The sequence below is a fragment of the Anser brachyrhynchus genome, assembly GCF_964034855.1.
Source record: "Anser brachyrhynchus genome assembly, chromosome: Z".
Lineage (NCBI taxonomy): Eukaryota > Metazoa > Chordata > Aves > Anseriformes > Anatidae > Anser > Anser brachyrhynchus.
The window spans coordinates 58,914,216-58,933,364 of NC_137697.1; the positions used below are offsets into that span (position 1 = coordinate 58,914,216).

Genomic DNA, 19,149 nt, shown 5'->3' on the forward strand with positions numbered 1-19,149 from the left:
CCGGCATCCCCCGGCGGGGGGCTCCGGGGGCGGGGCCACGGACTGGGCGGAGCTACCGGGTGGGCGGAGCCACGGGAGGCTGGGGCTATAGGGCGGGCACGCGGCTCCGGGGGGGCGTGGCTCCGGGAGGGGGCGTGGCCCCGGGGGAGGGGGCGTGGCGTGGCGGGGGTCCCGGCGCCTCCCCCACCGCCTCACGCCGCTGCCCCCCGCCCCCCCCGCCCGCCCCGCAGGTGACGTGATGCCCGTTGTTTTGGTCGGCCCGACCAATGGGACGCGCCGCCCGGATTCTACGGGAGCCGGGATGGGCCCGTGGTGGCGGCAGCAGGACGCTCCCCTGCCGACCGTCACGCATTGCGCAGGGTGCACCACCGCCCGGTCCTGCGGCGGCTTTAACGGCCCCGGCATGGAGGCGCCGCGGCACTTCCCGCCGGGCTTCGGCCCCGAGCAGCAGCAGCAGCAGCAGCAGCAGCAGCAGCAGCGCCCGCCGGCGGACAAGGCGAGCCTCCAGCAGCAGCAGCAGCAGCAGCAGCAGCAGCAGAGCCCGTGCCTCCAGTGCAACAACTGCGCCTACTACGGGGCTGCTGCGGCAGCCGCCGCCGGGGACCAGCTGCCGCTGCTGCTCCGCGCCTCGTCGCCCCTCGCCCTCCGCACGCAGCCGTCGCCGCTGTCGTCCGCCGCCTCGTCCCGGCAGGGCAGCCAGCTGAACGTCAGCGAGCTCACGCCGTCCAGCCATGGCAGGCAGCCGCACCAGTTCGCCCAGTACCACCAGTGCCACAGCCTGCAGCAGCAGCAGCAGGCAGCCAGCCCCAGCAGCAGTGTCAGCAGCGGCAGCACCCACCTGCACCACCTCCACCACCACCACCATCATCACCACCACCAGCAGCAGCAGCAGCAGCAGCGCCGGGAGAGCAACCCCTTCACCGAAATAGCCATGAGCAGCTGCAGGTACAACGGCGGCGTCATGCGGCCGCTCAGCAACCTGAGCTCGTCCCGCAGGAACCTCCACGAGATGGACTCCGAGGCGCAGCCGCTGCAGCCGCCGCTCCCCAGCCCCGCCGCCGCCTCCTCCTCGGCCGCCCCCGAGATCGTGGTGTCCAAGCCCGAGCACAACAACTCCAACAACCTGGCCCTGTACGGCCCCGCCGGCCCCGGCCCCGGCCCGGGCGGCCCCAACAACGGCGCCAGCAAGCCCAGCAAGAAGAAGAACCAGAACATCGGCTACAAGCTGGGGCACCGCCGCGCGCTCTTCGAGAAGCGCAAGCGCCTCAGCGACTACGCGCTCATCTTTGGCATGTTCGGCATCGTGGTCATGGTCATCGAGACTGAGCTGTCCTGGGGCGCCTACACCAAGGTACCGGGCCCCGAGCCCCCCAACGCCACCCTAGGTCCCCGTGTCGTGTGTGTCTGAGGGTCCGTGTTGTCTTTCTGTTGCAGGAGTCGCTGTATTCCCTCGCTCTGAAATGCCTTATTAGCCTCTCCACCATCATCCTGCTCGGGCTCATCATCGTGTACCACGCACGGGAGATCCAGGTAATGCTTCCTTCAGGGGACGGATGGGTGTTGGCAGGGACACGCTGGTGAGGCGATGGTTTTAGGGGCAGCTGGTGAGCAGGTCACACTTCCCGCTGGCTCAGAAAGCACAGATAGAAGCTCAGCGCTCACCAGAGTTTAGTGAATGCATCCCAACCCTGGATGGACAGGCGGCAGGCTGCATGAACACACATACATACCAGAGAGCTCTGCCTGTTCGGTACTGGTACCTGCCATTGTGCTGTAGGATCCCTTAGCCCTCATGTTATAACATGCTTCCCATATGACATGCCTGCTGTCTTCTGTAACAGAGGTACAGCAACAGTCTTCTGTTTCCCGTTGACTAAATTTCATGCTATGTGTTTTCTCTTGATGGCAAGGTTAATCATCTGCACGGTGCGAGATATGTAGTCTTCCCTGTGCTGCCTCAGGTATAGCATACTCCAGGAGAATATTTAAAAAGTGGGGGAAGACTTATGTCTGACCTGTCTTACTTAACGCCGCGCAGTCACTGGGAGTGGGACAGAGGAGAACTGTCAGGAAAGGTAGGGCTAAGGGTAGGAGGAACATACTGGCTGAGGCTGTAGAATAAGTCTAACAAATGCTGTCACAGGTTCTGCCCGAGAGACTTAGTTCTAATATCTGCTGTAAATCTTTTTGACCAAGATATTAAAATTCATCGTTTCAGTTAAACTGAAACATACAACAGATAGTGTTCAAAGTTCTGAAGAGAAAAATGCCTTACTCGTAGATCTGTCCGTGCTTTTGCTTTTCCTAATTAGAACCACCTTCAGCTACAGGCTGAAATGACAGGCTTCAAGGGCAAAGAAGACTTTTTCAGTGGTAGCAGTTAGTAAAAAGAGAAATTAACAATTGTTTAGTTCCCGTCTTCTGCACAAATGAATGCTGTAGTTCCAGTGCGAAAGGGTACCATGCTCTTCTACTTAAGATAATGTTAGAGAAGTATTACGTTACTGAAGACTCTTTGCCGAATTGGATACTGTTGTGAAGTCCTTACACATGCAAAACTATTTCTGGCTCAGAACCCAGTTTCTTTGTGTTACTATCAAAGGTATTGAAAGCTGTTTAATAATATTGTACTCAATAAGCAAGTATTCTGGTGAAAAAGTACTCTATAAACTACCAGAATACTGATGAAGATAGTTCTTTATCCGCGTAAATAAGTGTTGCTGCTGCATGTGGGAGCCTTCTTCTCTGGTGTGCTGTCCTACAAGTGGTGCTTGAAGCGTTAAGAACAAAGCTTGAAAGAAAGCACTGCAAATGTTTGAATTACTCAAGGCATTTTACAGAAACTTTAAATGGAAATTCTTATGTAGGATAACTGAATAGCTGTAGATCTCTACATGCATCAGCTTGCACTAAGTAATTTCTTTGAGACCTCTATTTTTTTTTCAGGTTAGTAGTTACATTTTTTTTCATTCTTTTAGAGATGTTTTATCTGTCAGAAAAAAAAACAGTCTTAAACTTAAGATCTAATTTCTTTTTATATTGGTCGTTTCAAAGAGCTTCCTCATGTATGAGACTGCTTGGAAGGAGTTATGCAATCATGTGACTTAATCAAGGTTAACATAGTTTTCAGTGCTGCCTGACAGTGTAGAACACCAGTATAGCTGCTGTTAAAACAGTAGTGCTCTCTGTTTTTGTCTGAGGGACTGCAGTAGCCATGGCAAGACCTGGAGTGAGCTGCAGACCCAAAGAGCTCCGTCATTCATTTGGAAAACGGAAGGGAAGTTCTGTTTTCAGGGAGCCTGTTAGAAGGAATGAGCATAGTACCACCCTTAGCTATCCTGTATCTGACACCTTTTAATTTTGGGACAGTAAGTTTTGTACACAGATGTGACTTTTTAAAAATAAGGTGAAGAACGCGCAGAACAAAATGTACATCCATCTACAGCGGTAAACTTGTGTTACACCTGACATCTCAAAACAAGAAGTACCTTTAAAACGCTTTGTCTTAGGAAGGTGTGGAATCTATTCCAGGCAAAAGAAAATACTCTGTAACCCTGATAATGTGGTGGTTTTTAAATAATCGTTAAAGCTGACTATTTTCTGATGGCAAACTCGTCTTTAATTCAAGCAGATATCCTGCTAGAGAATCTTTCACGAATTACATCTGTAGAATCAAGCCCACAGATGGCTGGTTGTGTCCTGGAGCACTGTTTGCACCGACTATTTGTCAGTCCTGTGCACGTTTAAACATTCTTTTCTAACTCTCCTCTGAAACATACTTAGACTTTACGAGTGAGTGTTGTGTAAACTAGCAGGATTTAATTGAGACAAAAAGAATTCTTCTGTAGAACAGAAGAACATCGATGTGTTGTTCTGTTTTCAGTGCAGGATGTTTCATACTCGGATGCACACTAACCACCCTAACTAGAAGTAGATTTTTCTACAAATCTTGAAAAGAAAATACGATGAGGAATAAGATGACAGTAATAATTATTGCTGCTTGCTGATTTAGTCTTCAGAAACACCTGATGACCTAAAACTCCTTCGAACAGCAATCTGCTTCTACATTCATTCCGGTAGTCTGTGACCTTGATTTATGGGTGGAAGTCCAAACAGCCCTGCAAGCCTGTGGCTGTGCCTGACAGAGTAGCAGGTGACTGTAGTCTTTGCATTATCATGACCTTGCCCGTACATTTTGCTCTGCAAACAAGTCATGCAGGCAGCAGAAACAAACTCTTTGCTTGCCCAGCTGAACAATCTAAGGGAGTTGGCAGGGAGTTTTACAAAGACCTGCTGGGCTTCATCCCAAAAGCCAGGAGCACCGCAGGGATGTGAGGTGGATGAGTTTTGTGCTTACTTCTCCTTTTCCCCAGTCGATCTGTGGCCGGAGCAGGGCCAGGGGCACCCCCATCCCGCCAGGGCCGGGGGCTCCTTGCCTCCCCTTCAGCACCGAGGACAGCTCCGGGCATGGTGCGGGGCTGTGACGGGGGGCAGCAGGTGGCGGGGGGCTCCCGCGGCACTGCTGTACTACGGGGGTCCCGGCACCCTGCTGTGGCTCCACACCAGCCTGGGTGGGAGGGTGCGGCCGTCCAGGTGCCGCGCTGTCTTGTGGAAGGCCGGGAGTGCCAAAGGAGAGGGCTTGGTGGTTGTGTGGCGTTAGTTGTTCCAGCTCCGGAGCAGGGGCTGCTAATTTGATCAGTTGAGTTGATGTTAAGGCTGCACCAGTAGTGGAATGAAAACAGCAGGTTTAAGTGAAAAGTCTTAGCTTATGTTGTCCTTTCCAGAAAAGAGGAAAAAAATCACAAGCAAGGTCCCTTCTTCTCTCCCCCTCCCAGAAACAAGCAAAACAAAAAACCACAAACTGCCCTAATGATGTTGGAGTTGAGTGTAGTGACAACCCCAAACCTGCTTATTCTCCTTTTGGTCCGTTGTTGTCATGCCTGTCATCTTAAAAACATCAAAACTGGGAGACTGTAGGCTATTCATTACTCTGTCTCCAAGCTTTTGTGGTTGCTGATTCAGTTCTGCAGAGCAAGCGTCCTGTGTTAGGAAGATTGTTAGGAAAGATGTAACTCGTAATTATCCCAGCCTTGAACAGGTCTTTCTCTGACTGTTACTTCAGTTGAGAGCTTGGAGAGGTGAAGGAGGGAGCTAAGAAGGTAGCGTGATCCAATTATCATAATAATTTAAAATGTGTTAATTACCCACTTCACGCATAAACAGTTTGTTACTTAATGCTATTTTACATAATTAAAGCAGCAGCATGCAAGATGGTTAAAACTGCTGTTTTTTGACAGCTTACTATTCCATTCCATGTTTCTCTAATGGAATTTGCTCTTAGATTAATAATAGAATTTAAGAAAGTGTTGGATTGCACTTTACATGGTAGCGCTGCAGGAAGGAGGTGTAGTCCTCCTATGTCCACTGGAATACTTTTGCTTTGATGCTGGACTACCTAGTTTATCCCTTCTGTAAATAAATGTTGCCTTCCTATTGCCTGGCTTTAATAATAATTGCCTGTGCTCTCCTGGACAGAATCTGAACCTCTTTTCCCACTGCCTGATTCAGATGCTCTCACTCATACAGGAAAAAATGGAAGTTGATGTTTTGTAGAAGTGAATAGAAATCCTCTCCTTTTTTAATGTGAATTGACAATTTCTAAGCACTTCTACGTCAGCATGAACTAGCAATACGTTTTAGAACTCCTGTGGAAGGTCATGCAAACTCAGAGGCTGAGGTTAGGACACTACTTTCACAGCAGATCCTCCAGGGCTGCAGGGATAAAGCATCTTTGGTTCTCAGATTCATCTGAAGTGATGGGGAAAATAATGTGTTGCTGGTAGATTTGGAATGTAACGCTTTCCATCTTCGTTAATTTTTTGGAAAGTTATCATAGATGGGAACTCAAATGTCTTGTTGAAGAATCAAGAATCCTTTCTTTGTTTAGCTTTTTCCTGAAAACTTGCAAAAATGGAACAGGCAGTACCAGGAAAAAAGAGTGGATGTTAATAAATACATTGTGTGAATAAATTCCATGATGCATGACTATAATAAAAACTGCTTACAGGACTTTCACTAGCCTACTGACATCAATAGAAAGTTCCTCAGTAAAAGTCCTGCATTCATTAACAAAAACTAAGTTAAACTCCCTTGTAGTTTCTCATCAGTAATCAAGCAGTAATGCGTCTTATGCCAGCCAAATTATGTTTGGTCATTTTGCCTTCACTGTGGTGGTACATATACACCTCACTGGCTGTCTCTTTGGCGCTCTGTTGACTTCTTGTGAAAAGAAACAGAGCCTTTGTCTAGGTGTGTTGAACCATGAGGGCTAACAAACAGAGACTAAAACTCCTGCTGCAAAAACAAAAAGCAAGTCAGTTGGGTGACAGATGAAAATTAATAAGTAAATTTGAGTGATAATTTTATTCTGATCTAAAGCCTGTTGAGAATTAGTGGTTTCTTTCTGTTTATTACAACAGGCCTCGGATCAGGCAATAACAAAACTGATTATGTGGCAGTTTCCATCTAAGACACAGTAGCTTCATTTACAAACTTAAAAATACCTTCCACCAGTCACGTTTAATATATGTTCCATGCAGCAGAAAATCATGTAGGGATCCAGGGGCGCTGTATCTGTCAAATTAACACTTCGGCATATTTATGCGAAAAATAGTTGCTTTTAATTCCATTTGGTATGTTTTGGATGAGTTTATCTTTGCAGAGCCTATTTACCCAGAAGAAGATGCAAGTGCACGGTGTCCCTTGGAAGCAGCGCTGTTGTGCATTCGGCACGGAAGGCAGGATAGGGAGCCCTTTAATGTTGGTCAGCATCCAAAATCATCTGAATCTTCTGCGCTGAAGTCACATGTAGGAGATGCTTATTCCCAACAGCCTCCATTAGTATTTATGAGGAGGTTGTACCTGACTGATGGTCAGGGCACTGAGTGGTCACTGAATGTACCTGAGGGTCAGAGCCTGACAATGCTTAAGATTGCCTGTTCCTATGCACTGTTGTTCTGAGCAGTTTTTATTAGGGCTGTTAGTTCGTCAAGACATGTGTAGTGATGTGTGGGAAGGTGTGTTATTCCCCCACTTGGAGGAGAGCATTTGTAAACAAAGATTAGATCATGTATTTGCATGAATTGCATAGTTTTTAGCTGAAGTTAGCAGAGATAACTGCTGTCTACAATCTTTCAGACATTCTGCATGAGCATCTTAGTATAGGAGTGTTGTACATATCTGATCCTTTGGCTATAGGGACTTCAGATCTGAAAATTCTGTCATGAGCTTGACAACAGCTCTGGTTTACCTAAATTTTAGTAAAAGTGTACCAAGCCTGACAAATGTAGATTAATGCTCTTGTGATTCTGGTTATGGTCTGTATGTGATCTACTAAATGTAGTATTCAGGACTTTGAATTTGATTTGGAACATGCTTATGGTCCATTTTGAGCAGAGACCAGAACAGGAGTGGCTGTTGTATAGGACTTGGGAGTTTCAAAAAGCTGTGTGGAAGCTGCTATGCAACTTCAGTCAGTTGTTTTCACCCTTGATTTTGATGATGAAAGTCATTGTCACACTCCCTTACTAGATGATGAATAACTGCTCTGAGCCCGTGAAGCTCCTTCTAAGACATAAATTACCCCTAAGAGAAGAGGCTGTAATTGATCTTGTAATTAGCTTTCAGGTAAGCTGGGTATATTGGTCATTGTACAAACTATCTTTTATTAACTGAAAAGGAACTCTGAAGTATGCAGAAGAACAAGTAATTCTGTGGGGAAGTAAATTATGTCTCTGTCTCTTGAAAAGAAAGAAGTTATACATCATGACAACACAAAGAAAAATAATATTTAATAACACTTTTTTGTTTGTTTTGTTTTTTAAATAATATAAGCTACACTTTGTTGAAAACATGAATGGAAAAACTTTCATTCAAAAATATCTATGTCAGTTTATTTTTATTGAAGTTGTGTAAATTGGCTTTGTCCAATTATTTTAATGAAAGCTGCATTAAGTAATTTATTCTTATCGCTGTCAGAAGATCAGAAGAGACTGTCATGAGAACATATCTACAGCTTGGAAAGAATGCTTAAGTAAGGACTGTGGTGAAACATAGGATTTTTACACTTTAAATAGATGTATCTGAACCCATACTTCTGCAGCCAAAAAATGTTCACTTAATATAACACATCAATATTTAATATAGTACTATTTTAATGGAGATGCCAGGAATCACACAACTGTAACTTACTCATTCATTCAGCTCTTGCTTCTTGAATGGTCCCTGCAGTTGTACTCATTCATTGGTTTGAGCAGTCCTTAATGAAAATAGTTTCATGTCGACATTTTAAAAACAAAAGAGTGTGAAAGTTAGATACAGCGTGGAAGAGTGAAGAGGGATGAATTCTGAAGAGAAGCATTCTGCAGCAGCATCCACCTTCTGAGCTGCTTCCTTATCACATTCATTTTGCTGAAGATTGATGGATGCTTCAGAATGAAATCCCTTTAGAAGAAACACTAAGCTTTTTCATGACAAAGAGGAAATACACCTGTGAATTCCATGTAAAGTAAATCCAATGGCTAGGCGTTAAATACCTTTGTATTTGTAAATGGCCACTCTTAGTCCTTTTTAGCGTAATTTTTTTTTCTCTCTCTCATCCTTAAAGAATGATATTTTTTAAAAGAAAAAAGTTTTTTAAAAGTTTTTTAAAAGAAAAACTTGCTCTGTCAAAGGGGCACCTTCTAAACTTTTATGCTTGTTAGTACTGTAGAGCTGTCATGATGAAAAGGGGAGAGCTGGGTTCTGTGTTGTGTTCTTGATCAACAGAATAGCTTATTGATTTCTCACTGAACAGACATGATGAAGTTATTGACAGGAACAGGAACTGTGTGTTTCAGTGTAAATAGACACTGAAAAGGCTATACAGGTTTAACTCACAGTGTAATTTTTCTTGCAAAACCACCGTCAGTGTTAAGGATGCATCTGCAGGAAAGGACCTAGTTTGGTACTGAGTCTGGGTAGTCATGAGAGAATATTGAAGGCAAAGGAAGACTTTTTGTTTCTAAAAGAGCATGTTTGCAGTTTAAAAAAAAAAAGGGGGGGGGAATAAATGTATGTGGGCTTATGTTCATAGATATTATTGTCACCTGTGGGTATAGAGATTCCAGAGCTTTCTTACCTGCGGTGTGCAATAAATATTGTTGCTTGTAGTGTTTAAGCGTAGTTGCCTGTCTCCCGTAAACAGTTAACACATCAGTTCTGTGGTTTGATGGGTAGGTGTAAATCAGCCTGTAAAGAAAGAAATGCATGTATAACAAGCGTTTGTATTGTCTTTTTCATTGTTAAAAGGAGTTCCATGGATGAATCGTCACTTTTTTTTTTTTTTCTGTAAGTTGATGTTTTTATGATGTTTTTATAAAGGGGAAAGCTGAGACTAAAAGTTCAAATGCTCTGGAAGTAATCTAGGGAAGGCTTTATATCTATATTTGAAGCTCAGGCTTGTCTGTCTTGTGTTGTTATGCTCAGATCAGTCATTTGTCACATAAATAAGATACTGGTGTTGTCATCCAGCCATGCCTGTAGCTTTCAAGAGCAGCCTGCTGTAGCAGATGTCCCAAACAATGCAGAGTAAAATGAATGGTGTGCTCTGCAGTATATCCTAATGAGATACTGTTGGGAACTTCTGTGAAGCATTTGATTCCTATTACCATTGTTTATTCCAGCTTCCATAACTCTGCAACCTCTGTCACATAGTGTTACTACAGCATTATGCACATCTACCCTATCCCTGACCTCTGACAGTAGCATCACCACAATTATGCATTATGAAGCAATACTTCATCTTCAGTCTTACAATAAAACAGATTCAACCTAGGGGGTGAATGGCATTTCTTGTTTTGAGAAGATCATTATATTTTTAAGAATAAGGTCTGTTGCAGCCAGGGAATGAGGCATGTCTTTAGTTAAAAATAAAAAATACATGGTAGTGTTGTTTCAGTCTGTACCTTTGCATCCATAACATACACATGCATAGAACTCTAGGAAGCCATGGGAGAAAGACTGAATGTTTATGTGTGGCTAGACAGCAAAAAATAAATTGTTTCCTATCAGAAACAAATAATAAATATTACCAGTAACAGCGATCACTAATGTCTGATAAAGCATTAGTTACCATTTTCACACCAGTCATGCACACTTAAGGTGTGTTTTAACTTCCAAGAAGACTCTGAATTTGCAAGTATCTATTTTAGTGGGATCTTCAGAGGTTCTCATGATACGATATCTTCAGGTGTCCTCATGATATGCTAAGGATTTGATCCTTAAAACCTTTGTCATTATTAAAATACCTCTTACTGAAGACTTACAGACTCTTGAACAGGCATGATTTTATGAATAAGCTAAGGAGGCTCTATCCACTTTTCATTTCGCCACAGAGCTACTCTATGCTGTAGTTGTAAAATTCCATTTTGGTCATGGAGCTGCAACACCCAGATTGTAGTGGGCTCCTTTGCTTGCAGATTCTTTTGTAGGATATTTGTACAAGAGTTGTTCTTGGGCATAAGGAATGGAAAAAAGGAAAAGGAGGAATTCTAGTTCATCCAAATTCCAGTACAGCTGAAAAGGTACTCCTGGCTCGCGTAGTAGCATGACCGCTACTACAAAATACGATCCTCATCTGAATGGTGTTGTGGCTAAAGTGGCTTCACAGTAAGCCCACCTCTCCTTTTGTTCTCATTTGGTTTTGGACTCATGGTAAAAGCCAGTAACTTGCATTCTGTTGTGATTTCTGCAATGTGATGGTTTAAAGTAACTAAATCCTTATGCAGTAGGGCAGATCTGGCCTGCTCCTCATGTATTCCCAGTTCAGCTTCCACGTATTTCTAATAGAGTTTAATTGCAAAACGTGGGGGGCGGGGGGGGTGGGGGGGAGGGAATTGAAAGAATGTTACACACAGCGAGTCTGCTTTTGTGGTTTGCTTGTCAGGAAAACATTTAGTTCTTCATCTTCATCTGTAGACATGTATGAACAGACATTTGTCTACTTCCCTGCAACAGAATGGGATGCAGCGGAGACAGATGAGAAATTTAGAGGTGTAGCTATGGGCAGGCAAATCATTCTCAGCACTAGCAAGGGAAGTAGAACAGATGATGAGTTTTTATATTCAGTTTGCAGTCAAAGATGTCAGTTAACTCATCTAAAATTAGTGAGTCTTACATTTCATCTGTGGCTTTTGTACGTATGTTGGTGTAGGCTGATGTCGTCCTATGTTCACTGCTGGACATCAGACTTTTTGCTACCATGGATTATCTTATCGACCATAATGGTTTTGAAAACAAAGCTGTCTAAAACATTTTGAGTAGCAACTTTGTGTTTAAACCACTGAAGATAGCAGGATTGGCAGCGTGCAGTGTGACCTTGCTTCACTTATTGATTTGTAGGCTTCTTTAAAAAATCGTAACTTAGAGAACAGAGCGTCTAGTTCTGTAAACTAGACCGATTTGATGAAGCTGTAACATTCACATAATTAACAGGGCAGTGGCAAGAACTGTGTATGCCAAGAGGTGTTTGACAGGATACGATCGGATTTTTAAATTATTATTATTATTATTATTGTTACTTATTTTTATATTTATTTTTGTGCTGATTAAGCCGTTTCAGTCGTAATTAGGAGTGATCAGGTAAATTAGCATTTTGCTTATAAACAAATACAGGTAAATACTTGCAGAGAAACTTGTGTACACGTTATTTAATATGATGTTGAACGTTACCTTCTTAAAGATATTTTAACTTAATCTTTGAAGCAGTCTGAAGACTTTATCTGCTATTTGGTTTAGCCAGAAGCCCACTTCAGGCCTTCAGGAGTAACAGGTATGAAACAAATAGTTGCTTTGTTTCTGCTCTTTCCCAGCTTTACCTGCCAGGGTGATTTACAAGGGCAATTGTTGCACGAATACTTCCATACAGGCAAGATTAGTTCATGACTATGTTTATGTAGATTTCTAAATTCACAAATATATCTAACTCCACTCTCTCTCTCCTGCTGCCCAATTCTTGGTTTTCCAAGAATTGGTCATGCTGTAGGACAACACTTAAATATTTAGGCTTTACATTTCATTATTTGAAGTTACTTTAAACATATCCTCAAATGAAGTTCTCAGCTTAACTGTTTCTGAGGTGGTGAAAACACTATGGGGACTTTATAGTTCCAGTTGTGCTGATGGGTATACACCATAGTCAGTTAAACAGAAACTCACCAGTTAAGAAACAAACACAAATTTTCCCAAATACCCAAAGTATTTATGTCATACATAAAAAGTAAGGGAGGAACCGAGAAGATAGATTCTTGTGTATATGATGTGTTGGTGCCAATTGTTCCATAAAAACACATTCCTAAATTTAGAGTCACAGGTGCAGGTGCACTCCTTTGGTAGAACGAGTGAGTAAGCTCCTTTTGTCTGGCTTCAGATTCAGCCTTTCTTCTTTTGATTTCTGTGTCCCCTACTGACTTGCAAAAATATTGCCAATTTCTTCAGTAAATACATCCTTTTTTCAATTGGTTCCCGTTTCCCTAGTAGTAATGAAGCTGATCATCCCTGAAGACAGTGAGGCTTCTCTCACATTGGGAACAGTGGCAGATGGCAGCTGTTTTGAGAGATGGCAGTTCTTTATGCAGTGATCTGTAGAACATATTATTTTTAGTACTGAATGAAGAAAAACAAATCCTAAATGAAGAATTGTAAAATAATTATTTAACAACATAAAAATATTGAAATGTAGATAGTTCTCCCCAGTGAATTTTGCTTCTGCAAGTGGATTGTAGAATCAAGAGTTACTTCATTTTCGAGGTACTTGAAATGTGGGAAAATATAACAGACCATTAGGCTTCTTACACAATGTATTCTAAAAATTAGTTCAGTAAAATAGCTCTGTTATTTTGTGGGCAGATATGCTGTGTTCTTCAAACACAAAGTTTTGGAATTGTTGTTTCAGTATGGAAACAGTTCGCGGTGGCCACTTGTTTATATTGGTGAAAGTGCAGAGGGACCCAAAGCTATTTGTTCAATATTTTTTTGCAACTTCCCTTTCAGGTGTAGTGATGCTGGCATGGCTTGTGTCCTGCTGCACTCTCCGAGCAGTGAGAGTGAGCCAGAACAGACCAGGAGATGCAGGGTGTAGTGTGTGGTGGTGGCTGATGGAAGCTGGGTTCTGAACAAGCTGTATTTGGGTTGGCTTAGCTGGTGAAGCATTTCCTGGAACCTTGCTAGAGCCAAACAGCCTTGCTGTGTCCTTAGATTGTTGCGAAAAAAGCTAAGTTTTAAAACTATGTATGTTTTTCATTCCATTGCTGTCAAATGTACGAAGCAGCTGTTCTGGATTGTTCTGGGTCACCCAGTGTGTTCTCTAGTAAACATGGCTGTTATTACATAACATTTCTTTTTTATTTTCCTCTTCATTTTTTCCTTACTTTCTAAGTAACAGAGCAATAAATAGTGTAAAACAAGAAAAATAACTTATTTTCCCATTTTGCATGCGTACGCAAAGGAAAGGAACAGGAGTCCCATCTCCACTGTTCTCCCTCTTAATTTTCCTGCACTTATGCTGTCTTCAGAAATTCATTAAGTCTTGCTCCTGTATATATGCTTGGAGAACATTTTTGACTATCAGCCCCAGCCACAAGAGATTTTGGGAGCTATTGGTGCTGGATGGAAGTCTTTTACACGTGGTAGCTTAAGGAAATTCTTTTCATTGTGTTTTATGCAGCTGGAGAGAGTGGGATCTGAATCTCTCGTATAATGGAATAGCTGTTAAATGAAGGATGTTATTGCAATGAAGAAGTACCTGAGTGGAAATAAACTTTGTAGGAACTTCTTATTCAATCAGTTTAATTCTGTCACTCACTGGTGGGTCTACTGAGTATCTCAAGTGAATGTAGTAACCCTGAGTGCTGGACTTTAATTTCTGGACCTCTGATTAGGTTCAGAGGCTAATAAAAATTTATATAACTACATATCTTCCTGTCAATTACAGATCTAAGGAAGCTCAACTGTGAGTGTTTGAGCAAGATTCCAAACTAAATTGAATTAGGACAATGCCTTGTGAAATATCTTTTTAATAATTAAAATGAAAAAAAAATCTTTTTCTGTAATCAGCCCTTTTTATTAATAGTAATAAGCTCATTAATTATTTGATATTGTTATATATACAAGCTATGACAATTTCTTAGTTGGATGCGTAATTACACTTTTCTCAGGGGGTTCTTCTCTGTAGCATTGGGAGAGAAATCTGGATATTTAGGAATATAATTTTTTTCCCTTTGGAGTCCTTGGATGTCATTTCTTAACACTGTTCCCTGCATAGAATGTTACCGAGTAGAAAGAACGGCAGATTTTGGAGCATCTCACCTTCTTTGGTTTGCTGATGCACGTAGATATGGAGGGAACTGTATGAAAAGAAATTACATTTTCCAACTTAAGTGGATTCTGTGGTTCTACGAAATCACTCAGAAGTTGCTGAGTGTTGCAATTGTCCTTTGGCTTTGTATGTTGTCAGGGGCTAAGCTGCTTCACAGTTGTTTGGGGCAAATGACAGAGCTGAAAGTCTGTCCTGTTTCATTGAAAAATATTGAGCAATGCCTCTGAGTATTTTTGGAATGGAAAAGCAAAAAAGAGTACTGTCAGTATGTGATTTAAACCAAAGGGAAAATACAGGTAGGCAGAATTTAACTTTGTGTAGTTAGGCAGGATTTAACTCCATGCAAGGTTGTGTGATGGTAGATGTCCTTTTTTTTTTTTTTTTTTTTTTGTGAAAAAATATCAAAAAGTATTTGGGGTAAGTTTTTTTGTAATGATCTGAGGGACAGAGGTTGAAAAAGATGTAGACAAACCTGGTAAGAGTGTTGATAAGCACATATTTGTTTTTGAAATGTTCATGGTTATGTTCCTTTATGTGTGTGGCCTGCCAGAACAACTGTGATGTATTATTCATGTGTATTTTAATGTGCAGGTTTTGATGCTACACTTCTGAAGACATGGTTCACAAGGATTATAAGTGGTCTGAGACTTTTACACATCCCTTCCAGAGATGGCAAGGTTTAACGCTGTCTTTGGGTGAAGTATTTTTAGCCAGCTTAGCCACCCGCACACATTAACATGAAGTTTTCTTTACATGCTTTGACATTCATGGGGTTTATAGCAAGATATCAGTAACTTTTAAAAACTTGTTGTGCATAGAGGTAAAAAAATATACTCTGTAAATAATGATTTTTATACTGAAACTGAGTATTGGACATTTACAATTATCCATCTAACTTTATAGTTTTATAAGTAGGAGTGTGTATGTATATGACTGATAAAAGTTCAGCAAGCCCATTTGAAAAAAGTGTGTTTTGTTCAGAAGATAGCTATATCTACTAGATCTATATCCTCCAGGGTCCATTTCTAAGAGAAAGTTTGGTCATAACTCTGGATGTATTAAATGCCCCAGTCTTTAACCATTCTAAATGTGGATTTTTAAATTAAACATTTGCAACAAAGTGTTTGTGAGCACACTTGATTTCTCTTCTGCAAGGAATGCTTCCAGGAGTACATCTGATGCTACTTTATCATTGTTTGTTGCTTCCCTTTTGCTTCTGTGTTCATGTATCCCTAGAGTTGTTCAGCAGGCTAGTGATACTGTTTTTGTATGTTTTTTTACCTGGGTTATAAAAGCTTTCCTTGTGCTTTGCATTCACCAGCATCCTCTGATAACTTGCTATGAATCTTTTTTGATATACTAATTATTTACAAAATGAACTTACCTCCTTTTGTTTTAAGGAGCTTCAGGGAGTCCCTGATCTAAGTTGTTATTTTGTGCATTCTGCCTACTCTGAATGTTTTATTTCTTACCTGTCATTATATGAATTTAACAAGGTGTTATGTAAATATACACGCACCTATATAAATGTCTATGATCTGATATTTATTTTTATGCTTTTACTGTGTGACATTACAAATGTCAAGTTTATTTGTGGTAAAAGATTGGTTTAAGTCTTAGTTTGATATATGACTTGCTGGAAATACATTAGATAATTTCAGATGAAAATATTTTTTTAAATTAGTCTTATAGAATACAGATGAAGTAAAAGATAATTCTGTATTTGAGGAACCTTGCAGAACACTGATGAAGTACTTACATTACATTTCAACAATAAAGTAATAATTATAAGAAATTGGAAAGCTATGAACAGGCGTAACATCTTTGACCTTGACCGGAGTTCGGCCTTGTCTGTGGAGTGCAGCACTCTGTCCTACAGGAAGAGTTTGTTCACTACTTTACTATGTTCTTTATTTATTACTATCATCATTCTCCATTCATACAGGAGTAGTATCTGAAAATTAATGCATGGCTATTATAACAGAATTGACTGAAAGCAGCTGAGAGAGTATATGCATGCATGTACCCTTTAAATTATGCTGTTCAGCTGTTCTTTCTCTTCTTCATTCATCTACCTTTCTCACTTTCCAAATAGGAAACACACCCATGCAAGCAAGCAGGCATTCACAAGTATTGTTGTATCTTCCAAATAAAAGTGAAATTCACATTTAGTGGGTTGCATAATTGCAAGTATATAAAATGTACATGAAGACCTGCACTGACTTGTATGGGTTTTTTTGTCCCATTTTTTTTTATGTCCCAATTCAGTTGTCATTCACAGCCTATTTTACAACCCTATATTTGTTTCAGAGTGTTTGATATCCACAATGGTTTGAATGCAGAGACACAACATTACATGAAAATTTACCTGAAAAATACGATTTTGAGATGTTAATAATTTTATGAAATAGAAATGTTTTTACTGGATCTATGGTCTTCTGTGGCTTTGGGTGTTTTCTCCTTTCCATGTTTTCACTTCCTAAATATCATTATATGACAGCTGAAGATATTACCACTTTCAAGTATTATTTTTCTTAGAAGCAATTGGTACAGCCATGATGGTCAAGGGAACTTGATAGGGATCTGTGTCTGAAAACATAACTCATTTTACTGTGCACTGCTGAGAAACTTCTTTCTTTGTAGCATGTTAGGATTTCTTCTGCTGACAAGTGAGTATGTTCTCATGTATGTATTTTGAAATGCAGCCTTAAAGTTTGTTTAAGAAAATCAATGATTAAATTAAAAAAAAAATTCTTTACAAAAAATTAGAAGATCAAATTTTAATGTCTAAGTTTAACTCAGTGTTCTTCTATCCTAATTTTTTTAATTGAATTCATACTTCAGTATCATTTTTCTGGAATTGCTATCTGTATATAGTACTATTTTTGAAATTTATGAAGATATTAGGTAAAAAGGGCTGGCAAAAGACCATTGCTCTTTTCAACAAATTTTGCAATTCTAAAATAAATTTTAAAACATTGTCCATTTAAAATGCAGTTGAGAATGCTTAACCACGTTGTTCACTTACACTTTTCATCAGAAAACCACACAGTATTTCAGAGATTTTATATTATTTCTTAAAAACAAACAAACCAAAAAAAACTGTTTAGTGTTCATCTGTATTCTGGATGCTCTAAATAACTGCACCTCTCTACAGCTGGTTTACCACTCCTGTGATCTGACTGACAACATTTGGAACCTAATCACAAGAACCAAATGGACTCAAACCTTACAGTAATTTGAAAGTTTGTCCCTTCATACCAAATAGTACATTTTCTAAGTGCAAACCACTCTCTTTTGTTAATAAATAAACATACTGGTTTTCCTGTCAGTATCAATTTTACATTTATGCCTAGTATACAAAATTGGCAGAATGATCACATACTGAAGAATGTGTATGTGCTCGTGTTGAAGTGAGTGTGCTTCTTTAGCTTAATTCAACGCTATGTTTCTTTGTTGTTAATAGTATTGCAACGGAGTGCAGTGGGTTGACCTTGGCCAGCAGCCAGTAGCCAACTCAGTTGCTCCCTCACTTCCCCTTCCCAGCAGGACAAGGAGAGAAAATAAGAGGGAAAACTTGTAGGCTGAGATAACAGGGAGATCACTTACCAGTTAGCACCACTGGCAAGACAGAATTGACTTGGGGAAATTAGATTTAATTTATTGCCGATTAAAAGTAGAGCAGGATGGTGAGAAACAAAGACGAAAACTAAAACACATCCCTCCCTTCTCCTGTCACTTCTTCCCTGGCTCACCTTCACTCATTCAGTCCCAACTCCTCTACCTCTTCCTCCTCAAGCAGTGCAGGGGTGGTGGGAAATGTGGGTTGTGGTTTGGCCATTACAGGTCCTCTCTGCTGCTCCTTCCTCCTCACACTCTTCCCCTGCTCCAGCATGAGTCTTTATGGGTTATAGTTCTTGTCAGGAGAATCTGCTCCAATGTGGGCTTTCCACAGGCAGCAGTTCCTTCAGGAAATGTCTTTGTGCTCTGCTACAGGGTCCTTCATAGGCTGCAGGGAATAACTGCCTTGCCATGGTCTTCTTCATAGGCTACAAAGAGAGTTGTCTTACTCAAGCACCTGGAACACCTTCTCCTCCTCTTTTTTTTTTCACCTTGATCTTTGCAGGATTGTTTCTCATGCCATTTTTTTTTTTTTTTTTAGTCACTCCTCACTGGCTGTGCAGTGTTTTGCCTTTTTTTAAGTATATTTTCACAGAAGCAGCAGCAGGCTCAGCTGTGTCCTGTGATAGGGACATCGGAATGCAGCCCCTAACCTCCTCTCACAGAGACCACCTTTGCAGCCTCTCCAGCTACTAAAACCTTGTCACCTAGACCCAATTCAGTAAGGTAGAGGGAAAGAACACAAAGGGATGAAAGACAGATCCACAAATGAAAAAATCTGTTTTGTCTTGTTTTTTACTGTGGTTAACTTTATTTTGTTAGCTGTTTTTTGAAAGACAAACTGAATGTATTGGGAGTAGGATGCAGAGTGTATTTTGGTCTCTAAAAACCATATACAGAGAGATCAAGCTTGTGTTTATAAACTTTAGGAAGTTCATAGAACCATGGAATATCACGAGCTGGAAGGGACCCACAAGGATCACCAAGTCCAACGCCTGGCTCCACACATGACTACCCAAAAATCAGACCATGTGTCTGAGAGCACTGTCCAAACACTTCTTGAACTCCAGCAGGCTCAGTGCCAGGACCACGGCCCTGGGCAGCCTGTCCCAGTG

General features: G+C 41.2%; 1 protein-coding gene and 1 long non-coding RNA gene across 7 annotated transcripts in view; both read left to right on the forward strand.

The window, feature by feature from the left end:
- The window catches only part of KCNN2 (potassium calcium-activated channel subfamily N member 2), a 79,065-nt gene that overhangs the window by 166 nt on the left and 59,750 nt on the right, over nt 1-19,149 (forward strand). For 5 of the 6 annotated variants that reach the window (XR_013943510.1, XM_080573958.1, XM_080573959.1 and 2 more), the window contains 2 exons: nt 231-1,351; nt 1,435-1,530. Coding sequence is in view for 3 of the 6 variants with exons in the window: in XM_080573958.1 (XP_080430084.1) it covers nt 231-1,351; nt 1,435-1,530 (1,217 nt within the window). In the remaining 3 variants the exon portion in view is untranslated. Of the gene's footprint in view, nt 1-230; nt 1,352-1,434; nt 1,531-19,149 lie in introns of those variants that run through there. The other variant, XM_080573960.1, reaches the window with a different exon arrangement.
- Nucleotides 1,539-17,744, forward strand: LOC308185627. The gene is made up of 2 exons (XR_013943527.1): nt 1,539-11,869; nt 15,005-17,744. It is a non-coding gene; the product is annotated as an uncharacterized lncRNA (long non-coding RNA).